Source organism: Camelina sativa, chromosome 12 (assembly GCF_030686135.1).
Source record: "Camelina sativa cultivar CO46 ecotype springtype chromosome 12, ASM3068613v1".
NCBI classification, from domain to species: domain Eukaryota; kingdom Viridiplantae; phylum Streptophyta; class Magnoliopsida; order Brassicales; family Brassicaceae; genus Camelina; species Camelina sativa.
In genome coordinates, this window is record NC_141891.1 from 29349314 (window position 1) to 29362020 (window position 12707).

Sequence of the window (12707 nt, forward strand, 5' to 3'; positions counted from 1 at the left end):
GACTACCCTACGGGCTATGGATTTTCCAGAGCAGTTTGTCCTTTGGATTCAGACCTGTATTACCACTGCTTCTTTTTCAGTTCAGGTCAATTGGGAACTCGCTGGTTATTTTGGGAGTAAGAAGGGACTAAGACAAGGCTGCTCGCTAAGTCCCTATCTGTTTGTCATATGTATGAATGTTCTTTCGCGCCAGCTGGACAAGGCTGCTGCACACAACGCTTTTGGTTATCACCCTAATTGCAAGCATTTGCAACTCACTCACCTGTGTTTTGCAGATGACTTGTTAGTTTCTGTAGAAGGTAATATGCGTTCTTAATGACTTTGCTATTCACTCGGGGTTGAAAGTCAGTCTGGAGTAATCTACTATCTATACGGCTGGGATGTTGCAATAGCAACGAGAGGAAATACTGCAACAATTTCCATTTGAGTCTGGTTCTCTACCGGTCAGATATCTTGGGTTACCTCTCTCTCCAAAGTGTATGTCCGCTCAGGACTATCGCCCTCTCATCGACACCATACGATCAAAGATAAGCTCATGGACTGCCAGAGCTCTCTCTTTTGCGGGTCGCCTGCAACTTCTAAGCTCAGTCATTTTTCAGTATTACCAACTTTTGGATATCAACGTTTCGTTTACCTAAAGCCTGTATTAAAGAGATTGACCAGTTGTGTGATGCTTTTTTGTGGTCTGGCCCATCCCTGAATACGAAGAAGACTAAGGTTGCCTGGTCTGATGTATGTTGTCCTCGAAATGAAGGTGGTCTGGGCTTACACTCTTTGACTGAAGCAAATAAAGTCAGTGTGCTCAAATTGATTTGGCGCATTGTTTCCGCTAGAGGCTCCCTTTGGGTGGATTGGGTGAAAAGGTATCTCATTCGCAGTGGCTCATTAGAGCAAGTTTATTGGGGGGTTCATATAAGGGGAGTTCCTAAATTTTTTATGAATTAATTGTGTACTATTTGGAATATAAGAACCCATGATCTCTTAGATAAAATTTTCTCTTTTATTAGTAGATTCTTATTTTAGGTCTCTTATTTTTGAAATATTGTTTTTAAAATTTTTAAATAGAATAGAAATGGTATAAATGTGTAAACATTTAAGATTTTATAAAATTAAAAAAAATATTCTATTTTTATTAATTTTCAAACATACAAAACATAATAAAACATTAATACATATTACAACAAAAGTGCAATTTATAAATGGAGAAAATGATTAATTTTAATACTAATTAGCTCCAAAATTTGCCCAAATATTCTCAACCAAATCATTTTGCAAGCAAACTCAAAGACAAAACTCAAAGATGTGTAGACAAAACATTTCATATACATAATTAACATAGACAGAATCAAACTAACTTCACCAAGTGACTTGTTGCTTTCTTCACCAAGATTATAACCCGCTCAGGGATGATGTCTTGGCCAATGAGCAACCTCGAGACTAGGTTTGACCGTTCAGGAGATACAGGAAGCTGTCGGGATACAGCCGCCCTCCTCAACCTTGTTGCTTTCTCTTTACTGCTTGCTGTTTTCATCAGGAAAATAAAATAATGAGTATACGACTCATGAGTTGACATCAGTCGACGAAATAGTATGCTAAGATCATGCGACTCGACGGCTATCGGTCATGCGTATATATACCGTATAAGTTTCGTAGATAAAAGTTTGAAACATAATACATGAGAGGTTCAGTTACAAGGATACAAAGTTTGGAACATACATCTGATGTTTTATTTATCTGCAGAAGAGTCCGGAGTTTGTGTGACTTTACATGGAACTCCTAATCCCTCCACGACACTCGGAGAGCCACAGGTCAATGTGTTCTATAATACGTTGCCTCACTTTGTTCACTGCATCGGGTGAACTGCAGTTCTTGGAATCACCTGAAAATCGAATCATATTTTTTATCTAGTTGTTTCAATACTTGTCTTTGATTTCAGGCATCAGAAACAGAAAAAGGCCGGTAATATGAACCTTCAATGATCATTGGAGATTGAGGGCATCCTCGAAGATCACTTCCATGGCCACAGTTATGACAAGTGATGACGTAAGAAGGCACTGTGTGGTCAAGCATTAACTTATTAGCGTCCCAGAGAAAGTATCTGCCTGAGTACGATGTTATGAAACGAGACTGACTATGTCTGAACTTTTTGTTCTGCCCCGAACAAAAAATGAGTTTATGTCTGAGTTTTTGCATCCAAACTAAAAGGAGACTTACGGTTAGGAGATGAGGCCTGTTTGGTTGCATGACGCCATGGATCCTGTGACCCATTTGTGAAGACGATCTTGGTCCCTGCAAAATTGAGAATAAGATGCGAAGAAACTGTTGGCATGTGTACAAGTGTAAGAGGAGCTCGAAAAGTTTTCAGACATTACATACCAGCAATTCTATCACTTCCATAGTACAGGTTTGTTGCATCTACTTCAGGGTAAACACCTTTCCCAAACAGACTTTTGCACAGATCCAAATGATACCTATGAAATTAGTACAAACATAAGCAGGACGATGATAGATAGAAACGGTAACGAACACATTAAGCATATAAGCTTGGGAATGTGTGTACTCTGTATTGATTTGATGGGACCGGATGCTATCTGCACTCTCTGAGGTGATTGCAGTGTCTAGCAGAGTCACTTAACTAATGCAGTAATAAAATCTAAACACATACATCAAGTAAGTCATGAACATCACCAACACAATCACGGAACAAAATTAGACAAAGAACAAGAAAAAATGAAAACCTGGTTTGCAGAAAACAGTGAGGACAAGCCTCAACGACCCGAACAATAGTCTTGATAAGCTTAGCAGCTTCTCTCTCACTGTAATGACCTCTCTTGACGATCCTATCAAACAACTCACCACCTTCACAGAAGCATTACAAAAACTTACATAAGCATTACGGTCAGGAATCAAATCAAATGATCAATTTCCGATTCAAACAATTCTACTAAGAAACTTACCTTTCTGATTCCAATTGATTCAATCTCTTTACCGATTTAATCGACTCCAACTTCATACCACATCCATCTCCAACTGTTAGTCGATTCTTTCTTTGGCGATTGGCTTCCAAATCGCCTTTGCTACTTATCTCTTTCCCTCCATTCCCTTCGAATCCATACACTTCCTCTGATTCCAGGTCATTCGATTCAAAACCTTCAAGCTTTTGATTCCAAATTCATCGTTTGTTTCGTCAATTCAATCGCAACCGAGAGAGAGAGACGAAAAAGAAATAAATGGAGGAAATGTTTTTTTTTCTCTTTTGTTTTATTCTTTCAACCAATAGAATGGCGACACGTATCGTCTCTTAAACATATATTCGGTCTCTTATATAAGGGGAGATCTTCCCATTTTTTCTATTTCTGATTTATTTTTTTACCCAAAACACTAAGAACTCTATCATAAACCCCCCGATAAATAAGGCCTTATGGTCTGAGATGCCAACCTCAACCTCTGGCTCATGGATTTGGCAAAAAATTGCTTAAATACAGGGAGTTAGCTAAACAATTTCACCGAGTGGAGGCTCACAATGGTAATTCTACATCCTTTTGGTTCGATCATTGGAGTCCTTTAGGATGTTTGTATGATACAGTCGGTGCTCGAGGTTGCCTTGATCGTTGGCTGAGGTTATGGATCAACATAGACGGCAAACTCGCAGGTCCACCCTGCTAAACGCGGTTGAAGAGGAGATACAAAAATCCCGCCTTGCAAGGACACATGATGTTGCTTTGTGGAAGGGGAAGAATGATTGTTACAAAAGCAAATTCAACACAAAATCAACATGGCACCACATACGCACTCCAAATCCTCTCATGCATGGCTACTGAGTAATATGGTTCCCAAACTCCACTCCGAAGTTCGCTTTTCTCACGTGGCTGATGGCAAAAAACAGAGTCGCAACGGGCGATAGAATGCTTACATGGAACTATAATGTCAACTCTAGTTGTGTATTATGCAGGGATTCAATGGAAACGAGAGATCATCTTTTTTTTATCTGTCCTTACTCTCGCCGAGTCTGGGAAACACTGGTTAAACGACTTATTCCAGACAAGTTTATCACTGAATGGCATGAAGTTATGACGTTACTCGATGGTCAGGAGCTGGACAAGACGACGCGGTTCATCGTGAAATATGCCTTCAGAACACGATCCACTCCATCTGGCAGGAGTGAAATAACCGGCGACATGGTGAGCAGGCTTCCACATCAGATCACATAGTGAAGATGATTGACAAAAACATTTGCAACCGGCTAAGCACACTCAACAAAGGGGGAGACGCCAATATTCAACTCTGGTTTGCAGCTCGTTTTTATTAGCTAGAATTTCTCCGAACAAGAATTTTGAATACATTCTCTAAAATGTCATAGAAAAGCTTTGTAAAACGTTTATTTTTCTTTTGAATATAATTTAACATTAGATTCAAAAAAAAAAAAACAATCAATTAAATATGAAAACGAGTTAAATTCATGATTATAAAATTATTTCGTTTTTCTGTTGGTCAAAGAAATGGTTTAGGATATATGAGGTCATCAGTTTGATTTACTTCGCCTGGACGTCGAGTTAAATTCATGATTTTTTTTATTAGATTTGATTTCATAACGCAACTGATTAGTCTATTTTAAAGAATTATGTATCTAAAATTTAATTTTTTTCCTTAGTACTAATTTAATTTTTTTATAAGATAATATTTTATTACCATCATCAATCATATATAATTTTCATCAAAATATATCAAATAAACCCACGCGTAGCCCAATGTAGGAATTCGGCTCCTACAAATGTAGGAATTTGGCTAATGGGCCGGCCAGTTGTGGCCCAATGGTTGACAAAAAAAAGTTTAAACTATTTTAACTATTTAAACACTAATAAAAATGTTACAAATATTTAAACTACATCTAAAGTTAAAAATTCTTTAAATATTTAATCTATATTAAAATTTTTAAAGTTTAAGAATTATTAAATAATATATATATCAAATTTTATAATATCTTGAAAATATCTTATTTATCTCCGTTTGTGCTTTATATCTCCTATGAGCTGTAAAATAAGTTTTTTTTGGGTATAACTTTACAGATGATTTGATATTCTTGCAGTAAAAAATTTATTTTAAGTCTAAGAAAGAAGGATTGACGTTGCAAGACCTTGATTTGATGTTATTTGTGTTTAAAGAAGAAGGATCGACGAAAAGCACAAATATTATTTTAACTATACATGTGTTCATATTACTTTTTCTGCAAGTAAATATTTTAATTTGAGAAGTTTCAATATGTGTGGATGTAAAACCGAATAATATAGATGAAATTATCAATAATTGGGTGCATGTGTTGAGTATGCTGGTCTTCATGAATTGCACAAATTTTATAAGAAAAAATGATTTTGGTCTTGGAGTTTGATGGGTTAACAAGTTGTATGGTAGTCTAAAAAAAGGTTTTTCGGTGGAAAAATGTGAAGAAGTTGACGAGGAAGAAGAAGAAAAAGAGTATAACGAAGAAACGAACGGTAAAAGTAACGATGACAATTACCATAAAATTTGACAATGAACACGACAAGAAAGAATATGAAGAATAAGAAAACATTGAAAAAAAAACATGAAAACATAGGTGATAGCGATCAATTAAATATGAAAACGAGATAAATTCAGGATTATAAAATTGTTTCATTTTTCTGGTTGTCAAAGAAATGGTTTAGGATATGTGAGGTCACCAGTTTGATCCGCCTCACATGGACGTCGAGTTAAATTCATGATTTTTTATCATATTTGATTTTATATCACAACTCATTTTTATATTTTTAAAAATTGTGTATCTGAAATTTTTTTTTCCTTAATACTAATTAAAATTTTTGTTAGATAATATTTCATCAAAAATCATCAATCATATATAATTTTTATCAAATTATATCAAATAAATCCACGCGTGGATTCAAAACCTAGTATATACTTATACAGAGAAGCAATATAAAGATAAACACAAAACACAAAAGTCATGGTCCCTGCACATAAACCCAAACATTATAAAGCCCAGCCCAAACATTATTTTTCTTTTATAACTTGTCGGAAAATAAGCGCTGTTGTAGTTTTATCTTCATCATGTCTAGTTTAAGCAAGAAATCGGCTGCCAAAGTTAATTTATTAGGTTTGTTTTGGATGGAGCTCTGACTTAATGTTTTATACAGGGCTAACGAGGTTGGTGATGATTTTAAACTTAAGTTTTTGCTGCCCTTCTTTTAAAGGTAAGCGAAAGCAAAAAGATGATTTGGCGACCAAAACGATTCTGAAGAAACATAAGGAAACATCCGAGGAGAAGGTAAGATGGTCGGATTCCTCTTGTTCTTTGAGCAAAAATTACTTTACACAGTCTTCTAATAGCTACACATGTTTGTAACAGGACTAACGCTATTAATTTTGTTCCTTTTATATTCCAATTATTTCTGAGATGAATCACTTTCTCTGTTGTTATGCAATTTAAGTCCTTTGATCCTTAGAATCGTGATTGCTGTTTTATTCAGACAGTTAACGTAACAAAAAGAATGCTCTTTCTTTCCGGTCTCTCTCGCCAAACTAAAGCATCAGATATGTACGTAGCACCTTAAAATTTCCAATTTCCACTTTCCACGTCCCTTTCCGGAGCATGACTAATATTTTTTTTATCTTCGACTCATGCAGCATTGATTTCTTCAATGATGGTGGAGAAGTTCTTCTTGTTCGACTTATTTTAAACCAGGAGGGTAGGCATGTGGGCTATGGCTATGTTGAGTTTGCTTCTCCTAATGCAGCAAAAGAGGTGAGACTAATTTTGTTTTAATGATGAAAAAAAAGCATTAAACTTACTATGAAAAAAATACATTAGGTATATAAAATTTACCACTGCTGATTAAATCTATCTTAAAAACTGTTGTTGTAGGCCCTGGAAGCAAAGAACGGTAAATATATGCACGGTGGCCAGGTTTCTCTTGAAGTGCCTAAGACAGCTCCACACCCTCCACCCAGGTTAACTGATACCCATGTTATGGAGATTTGTTTCTGTAATAATACTACTGGTTGTGACAGTAAAGAAGACTAACCCTATTCTTTTTGTTAATTAGGTTTTGCATCGATCACAAAGTTGGGTAAGGGATTTAACTAATTGCATCTTCAGTTTTGTTATCTCATGAGTACATTGGGTGAAGTTTTTGGTATACACGGAGGGATCACTAGTGTTTTTAATTTTCCAGGTACAAAGACTACCATGTCCGAGAAAGTCTTCCTACAGAAGATGATGAGACACCTCACGATTCTGTTGAGGTACCTGTTCTTATTATCTTATAGAGAATATGTCAGGCTCAGAAGAATTGGTAACAGGATTGTGGCCACAAAGTCGATGAATAATTTTGGGGATGACTCTTCAGATGAGGCTACGTATTTGTTTTTACGCAGTTTAAGTCCTTTTTCCTCTTTTGAGTCGTGCTAACACACTTCGCTGTTAAATTCAGGCAGTTTCCCTATCAAAAAAAACGCTCTTTGTTTCTGGTCTCTCTTCCCAAACTAAAATCTCAGATATGTAAGTAGCACCTTAAATTGGTCTCTCTTCTCAAACGCTGTTTGTTTATGGTCTCTTCCTTCCTTGAGCAAATGTTTCATCACTGATATTTTTATCTTCTAACTCTTGCAGCATTGATTTCTTCAATGATGTTGGAGAAGTTGTTCATGTTCGACTTATAATAAACCAGGATAGTCGGCATGCGGGCTATGGCTATGTTGAGTTTGCTTCCCCCAACGCAGCAAAGGAGGTGAGAGTAGTTTTGTAGTTATGTTGAAAAATATACAGGTAGTCATTTGAAAAGAACAATTCCTGATTAAATCTATCTTTTATACCGTAGGCGCTGGAAACAAAGATCGGTGAATATTTGCATGGTGGGAAGATTTTTCTTGAAGTGGCTAAGACAGCTCCATACCCCCCACCCAAGTAAATTGATTTCCCCAGTGACTTATTGTTAAGAGTTTTTATGCTATTACAGTAGACTAACTCTTTTTTTTTTTTTTTTCTTTTTTTTTTTTAAAAAAAAAATTTAGGTATTGCATAGATCACAAGGTTGGGTAAGGGATTTAACAATTTGCATCTTGAGTTTTTTTATCTCGAGCACATTGGGTGAAGTTTTTGGTATACATAGGGTTATTGATATTTCAGGTACGAAGACGCCTTTCGACAAGAAAGTCTTCCGACAGAAGCTGAGACACCTCCTGATTTTGTTGAGGTACGTACCTGTTCTTATTATTTTCAAAATTTGTTAGGCTCAGAAGAAACGCTCAGTGTTTTAATAACAGAACTCTTTTGGGGATGCATCTTCAGATGGGCTTCTCTTTTTAATGCAATTTTAGTCTTTTTCTCATTAAGAATTGTTTTTAACAAACTTGGCTGTTAAATTCAGGAAACTGCCATAACAGAATACACTCTCTTTGTTGCCAACCTCTCTCCTCAAACTAAAATAACAGATATGTAAGTTTTCATTACAGGAACTTAAATTTGTACTCTCCCTCTCAGAGTAAGTTTTACATGACTGATATTTTATCCTCCACTATTGCAGCATACGTTTCTTCAATTTTGTTGGAAATGTTTTAAGTGTTCGACTTGTTGTAAACCACGAGGGTAAGCATCTGAGCTGTGGCTTTGTTGAGTTTGCTTCTGCTTACGAAGTAAAGAAGGTGAGAGTAGTTTTGTAATAATGATGAAAATAGTATTAAAGTAATTTGAAATGTATAGAGTATACTTTTTTTTGGTATGAAATATCAATGTAGTGTTTACTTGAGCTGAAAATAAAATAAAATACAAGTAGTTATTTGAATAGTATGATTGCTGACTAAATCTTTCATACCGTAGGCGCTGGAAGATAATAGAAAATATTTGCACGGTCATCGGATTTTCTTGATGAAAAGAAATGATGTAACTACCGGTTTTGTTGAGGTATATGTCCTTACTGTCTTCAGTACATGTCAGGCTCAGAAGAAACACTTAGCATTTAATAACAGAACTATTCCCACAAAGTCGAAGGAGGACTTATTCTGGGGATGGATCCTTTTTGTTTTATTGCAATTTAAGTTGTTTTCTCCTTATCAGTCGTTCTAACACACCTGGCTTTTAAAATTCAGGAAGCTACTGCTGTGATAGAAAGGACACTCTTTGTTGCCAATTTCTCTCCCCAAACAAAAATAACAGATATGCAAGTTTTCATTACAGGACCTTAAATTTCCACTTTTGTTCTTGGAGCAACTTTTTCATGACTAATATTTGATCCTCCATTTTTTACAGAATTAATTTCTTCAAAGATGTTGGAGAGGTTGTTCATGTTCGACTTGTTGTAGACAACATGGGCAAGCATAGGGGCTGGGGCTTTGTTGTGTTTGCTGCTTCTTATGAAGCAGTGAAGGTGATGAAATGTATTTTAGTATTCATTTGAAAAGAAGTGTATACTTGTGATGAAAAAATATGCAAGTTATTTGAAAGTATGATTGCTGATGAAATCTTCTTTTATAATGTAGGCGCTGGAAACAAAGAACGCTGAATATTTGCATAATTCAAAGATTTATCTCGATGTGGCTAAGGCAGCTCCATGCCGTCCACGACCCAAGTAAATTGATTTTACATGTTTTGGAGATTTGTTTATGTAACTTATTGCTAGAGTTTTGATCCCATTACTAAGACTAACTCTATTAATTTGATATTTAGGTATTGCTTAGATTACAAGGTTTGGTAAGGGATTTAACATGTTTGCGTCTTGAGTTTGTTATGAAGAGCACATTTGGTGAAATTTTTTGTATCGTGGAGAGATCACTAGGGGTTTTGATATTCCACCAGGTATGAAGAGTATCTTCAACGAGAAAGCCTTTGGATAGATGAAGATGAGGCAGTGGAAGGACTTGTTGAAATTCCCAATTTGGTTGAGGTACCTGCTCCTATTATCTTAATATGTCAGGCTCACAGAAGAAACGTTAATAACACAAGTGTTTAATAACACAAGTGTTTCCACAATGTCGAGAGATGACTTATTATGGGGATGGATATTTTTTTTTTTTTTTTTTAATGCTATTTTTAAGTTCTTGAGAGTCATGCTAACACATTTGGCTCTTAAATTTAGGCCGTTTCCGCAAGAAAAATAACGCTCTTTGTTTCCAATTTCTGTAATCCCCGACATAGAATAATACCAAAAATGTAAGTTTCACCTTTATTTTTACATTCGTTCTTGGAGTAAGTTTTTCATGACTTATATTTTATCCTCCATTTTTTCCAGCATCGATTTCTTTAAAGATGTTGGTGAAGTTGTTCGTGTTCGACTTTTTGTAAACCACAAGGGTAGGCATGTGAGCTGTTGCTTTGTTGAGTTTGCTTCTGCTAACGAAGCAGAGAAGGTGGGCGTAGTTTATAGTAGTAATGAAAAGTACTGGAGTAGTCATTTAAAAAGTAGTGTATATAATTATGATGAAAAATATACAAATAGTTATTTGAAATTGCAATTGCTAATTAAATCTTTTATGATGTAGGCATTGGACACGAAGAACGGTGAATGTTTGTACAGTCGTGAGATTTTTCTTGACGTGGCTGAGATGGCTCCTTACCCTTTCCATCCCAGGTAACTGATTTTCCATATGGAGAATTGTTTCTCTAACATATTTATATAGTTTTGATGTCATAACGGCACGACAAATTAACGCTATTATTTTTGTTAATTAGGTACAACCTTGTGGAGAAGCTTTGGTAAGGGGGATTGGGATATAACTATTTGTTTTTTTTTTAATTTTTTTTTTAATGAAGAGCACATTGTGTGAAGTTTTTGGTATGACATTGAGAGATAACAAGGGTTTTTTATATAATTCCAGTTACGAAGACAATCTTCTACAAGAAAGACAGAAGACAAAATCCCGTTTCTGCGGTAAGAAGACTATCATCCCTTGCAACGACTGATAGAAGATCTTTGGTGTTTTTAACTTCTGATACATTGCAACTGTGTTTTATTACTTCCAATTTTCTTATGTTCTTGTACGAAGATAAACTTGACATTTCAATACACCACCTCCTAAGTCTTTAAGATTAACATGCATGGGTAAACTGTTTTTCAAGTGCTTCTATTCTTTTCTTCAAATACTTTATATTCTTATTAATCAAAAATTAAACTTTTCATAATTAAACAAAGCTTTTATATATAAACTTTCCAAAGTTAAATATTCCATCCAAATAATAAAGTATATAAATATTTTATTTATATTAGCTATATTTTGTTTTACAATTCGAAAACTAAACAATGTAAAAACAAACAACATTTTCATATATTATAAATTTTTAAATTAAAGCCGTAGATATAATATATGCTTATACTTATGTAAAATGCTATTTTATTTGTAAAATATAAATCATTAAATATTTAAAATTTATTTCATCAATCTATTTATATGCAAGGTACTTTTTTTTTGGTAAAGGAGAGGAGACAATTACCTCCTACGATTTATTCAAAAAAAAAAAAAAAAACAAATTACACACGAACATGAGAGGAACTGAAGTCCCGTTAATATGTTCCGACAACACCGAATTCACCGCGTCCGGTTACTTCTAACTAATAGAGCCCAAGTGGTAAAAAAAATGCAATTAATTAACTAAACAAACCATCAGCTAAATTTGATAATCCTAAATTTCATGTTGTGGTTGGAAGAGTGTTGAATTCGTTGATGTAAAATTGAAAATGTATTCAAAGTATTTGCATAATTTTGGTTTGTGCATGGCGTCATTGGTTTTAAAATATCATTGCTACTGGTAAAGAACATCAGTTTTTTTCTTTTTGCTCTCTACATTTCTGTTAAAAGCAAAGAAAAATAGTTCTTAGCATTTTGCATACTTTGGTTTAATGAGATTTTGTGTTAAGCTAAGTTTTATAAAGCTTTATAAAATTACTCGTTAATATTTGTTTGGTAAAAATAATTGGGCTGACTCTTATATTGTCGTATGTAATACAGATTTAATTTTCTTTTGGGGTCAAACTCACAAAGTAATACAGATTAATACAACAATAATTGAATCTTTTACCCTACATGTAGTAATACTAGTATACTAGATTTTAACCCACGGTGTACCGCATGACTAAACTATAAATTATTGTATTTTAAATACTAATTTTTAATATATTTAGTTTTTAAATTTCTAATTAATTAAATTTTGTCTAATTAGTTTATAATTTTGTTTAGAATATTTTTTCTTCTTCTTACGTTTTATACAGTTTAGAACCTAATTACATTAGATTTGTTTTTAGATAGAATATAAAATTTTAACACACTTAGTTTTGGTTTTTAAAATTAAACAGATGTATATGTCTATATGGTATGTTAGTGTATACTTTTATGTGTATATGATTGTTTTTTTTTGATATTAAGAATGTGTCATAGTATGTGTAATATTTTGTAGTTTCTAAACAAAATAATTTATAAGTTAATTTTGTAAGCTATGATTAAAAAATCTATAATATATGAATAAACTAATAGTTTTAGTGTTGTATCTATAGTCCAAACCCACCATGCTAGGCGGGTCATGCAACATGTTCAAAGATTTTTAGTCCGTAAAAACTCATCATACGAAATCCGTGAATGTAAAAATAGTATGTGAAGCTTAAAGTCACTTTTTATCAAATCAATTTTTTTTTAAATTTTTATCAAGTAAAATATAACTTTTACTGCTAAATGTTTTCTTAAAACTTATA

The 12707-nt window shown here is 34.1% G+C and overlaps 2 protein-coding genes across 2 annotated transcripts; one reads left to right on the forward strand and one right to left on the reverse strand.

The window, feature by feature from the left end:
* Nucleotides 1-1175: 1175 nt before the first annotated feature.
* Nucleotides 1176-4064, reverse strand: LOC104733813 (putative serine protease EDA2). Its single transcript, XM_087477155.1, has 9 exons — nt 3999-4064; nt 2958-3157; nt 2755-2840; nt 2561-2630; nt 2377-2471; nt 2215-2289; nt 1971-2054; nt 1717-1879; nt 1176-1521 (listed from the first exon to the last, which is right to left on the reverse strand). The coding sequence occupies exons 1-8, from the start codon at nt 4062-4064 to the stop codon at nt 1764-1766; spliced, it is 792 nt and encodes a 263-aa protein (XP_087333281.1). The 3' UTR covers nt 1176-1521; nt 1717-1763.
* Nucleotides 4065-4070: 6 nt separating this feature from the next.
* LOC104733814 (uncharacterized) lies at nt 4071-11057 on the forward strand. Its single transcript, XM_087477156.1, has 23 exons — nt 4071-4181; nt 6230-6298; nt 6501-6568; nt 6658-6775; nt 6896-6981; nt 7077-7100; nt 7206-7275; nt 7464-7531; nt 7643-7774; nt 8159-8225; nt 8400-8467; nt 8556-8673; nt 8849-8932; nt 9118-9188; nt 9278-9395; nt 9508-9596; nt 9695-9718; nt 9824-9905; nt 10104-10177; nt 10257-10374; nt 10507-10595; nt 10697-10720; nt 10843-11057. Exons 1-23 carry the CDS (start codon nt 4071-4073, stop codon nt 10925-10927), a joined length of 1857 nt encoding a protein of 618 aa, XP_087333282.1. The 3' UTR covers nt 10928-11057.
* The last annotated feature ends 1650 nt before the right edge of the window (nt 11058-12707 follow it).

What these genes read in the sequence shown, in the direction of transcription:
- LOC104733813 (XM_087477155.1), bottom strand. Translation starts at nt 4,064, where the DNA reads ATGCCATTCAGTGATAAACTTGTCTGGAATAAGTCGTTTAACCAGTGT. An exon ending in GTTTCCCAGACTCGGCGAGA is followed by an intron (nt 3,158 to 3,998) that starts GTAAGGACAGAT and finishes TGGAATCAAAAG; the next exon opens with CTTGAAGGTTTTGAATCGAA. An exon ending in AATCAATTGGAATCAGAAAG is followed by an intron (nt 2,841 to 2,957) that starts GTAAGTTTCTTA and finishes GTTGTTTGATAG; the next exon opens with GATCGTCAAGAGAGGTCATT.
- LOC104733814 (XM_087477156.1), top strand. Translation starts at nt 4,071, where the DNA reads ATGACGTTACTCGATGGTCAGGAGCTGGACAAGACGACGCGGTTCATC. An exon ending in AGGAAACATCCGAGGAGAAG is followed by an intron (nt 6,299 to 6,500) that starts GTAAGATGGTCG and finishes TGTTTTATTCAG; the next exon opens with ACAGTTAACGTAACAAAAAG. An exon ending in CACCTCCTGATTTTGTTGAG is followed by an intron (nt 8,226 to 8,399) that starts GTACGTACCTGT and finishes TGTTAAATTCAG; the next exon opens with GAAACTGCCATAACAGAATA.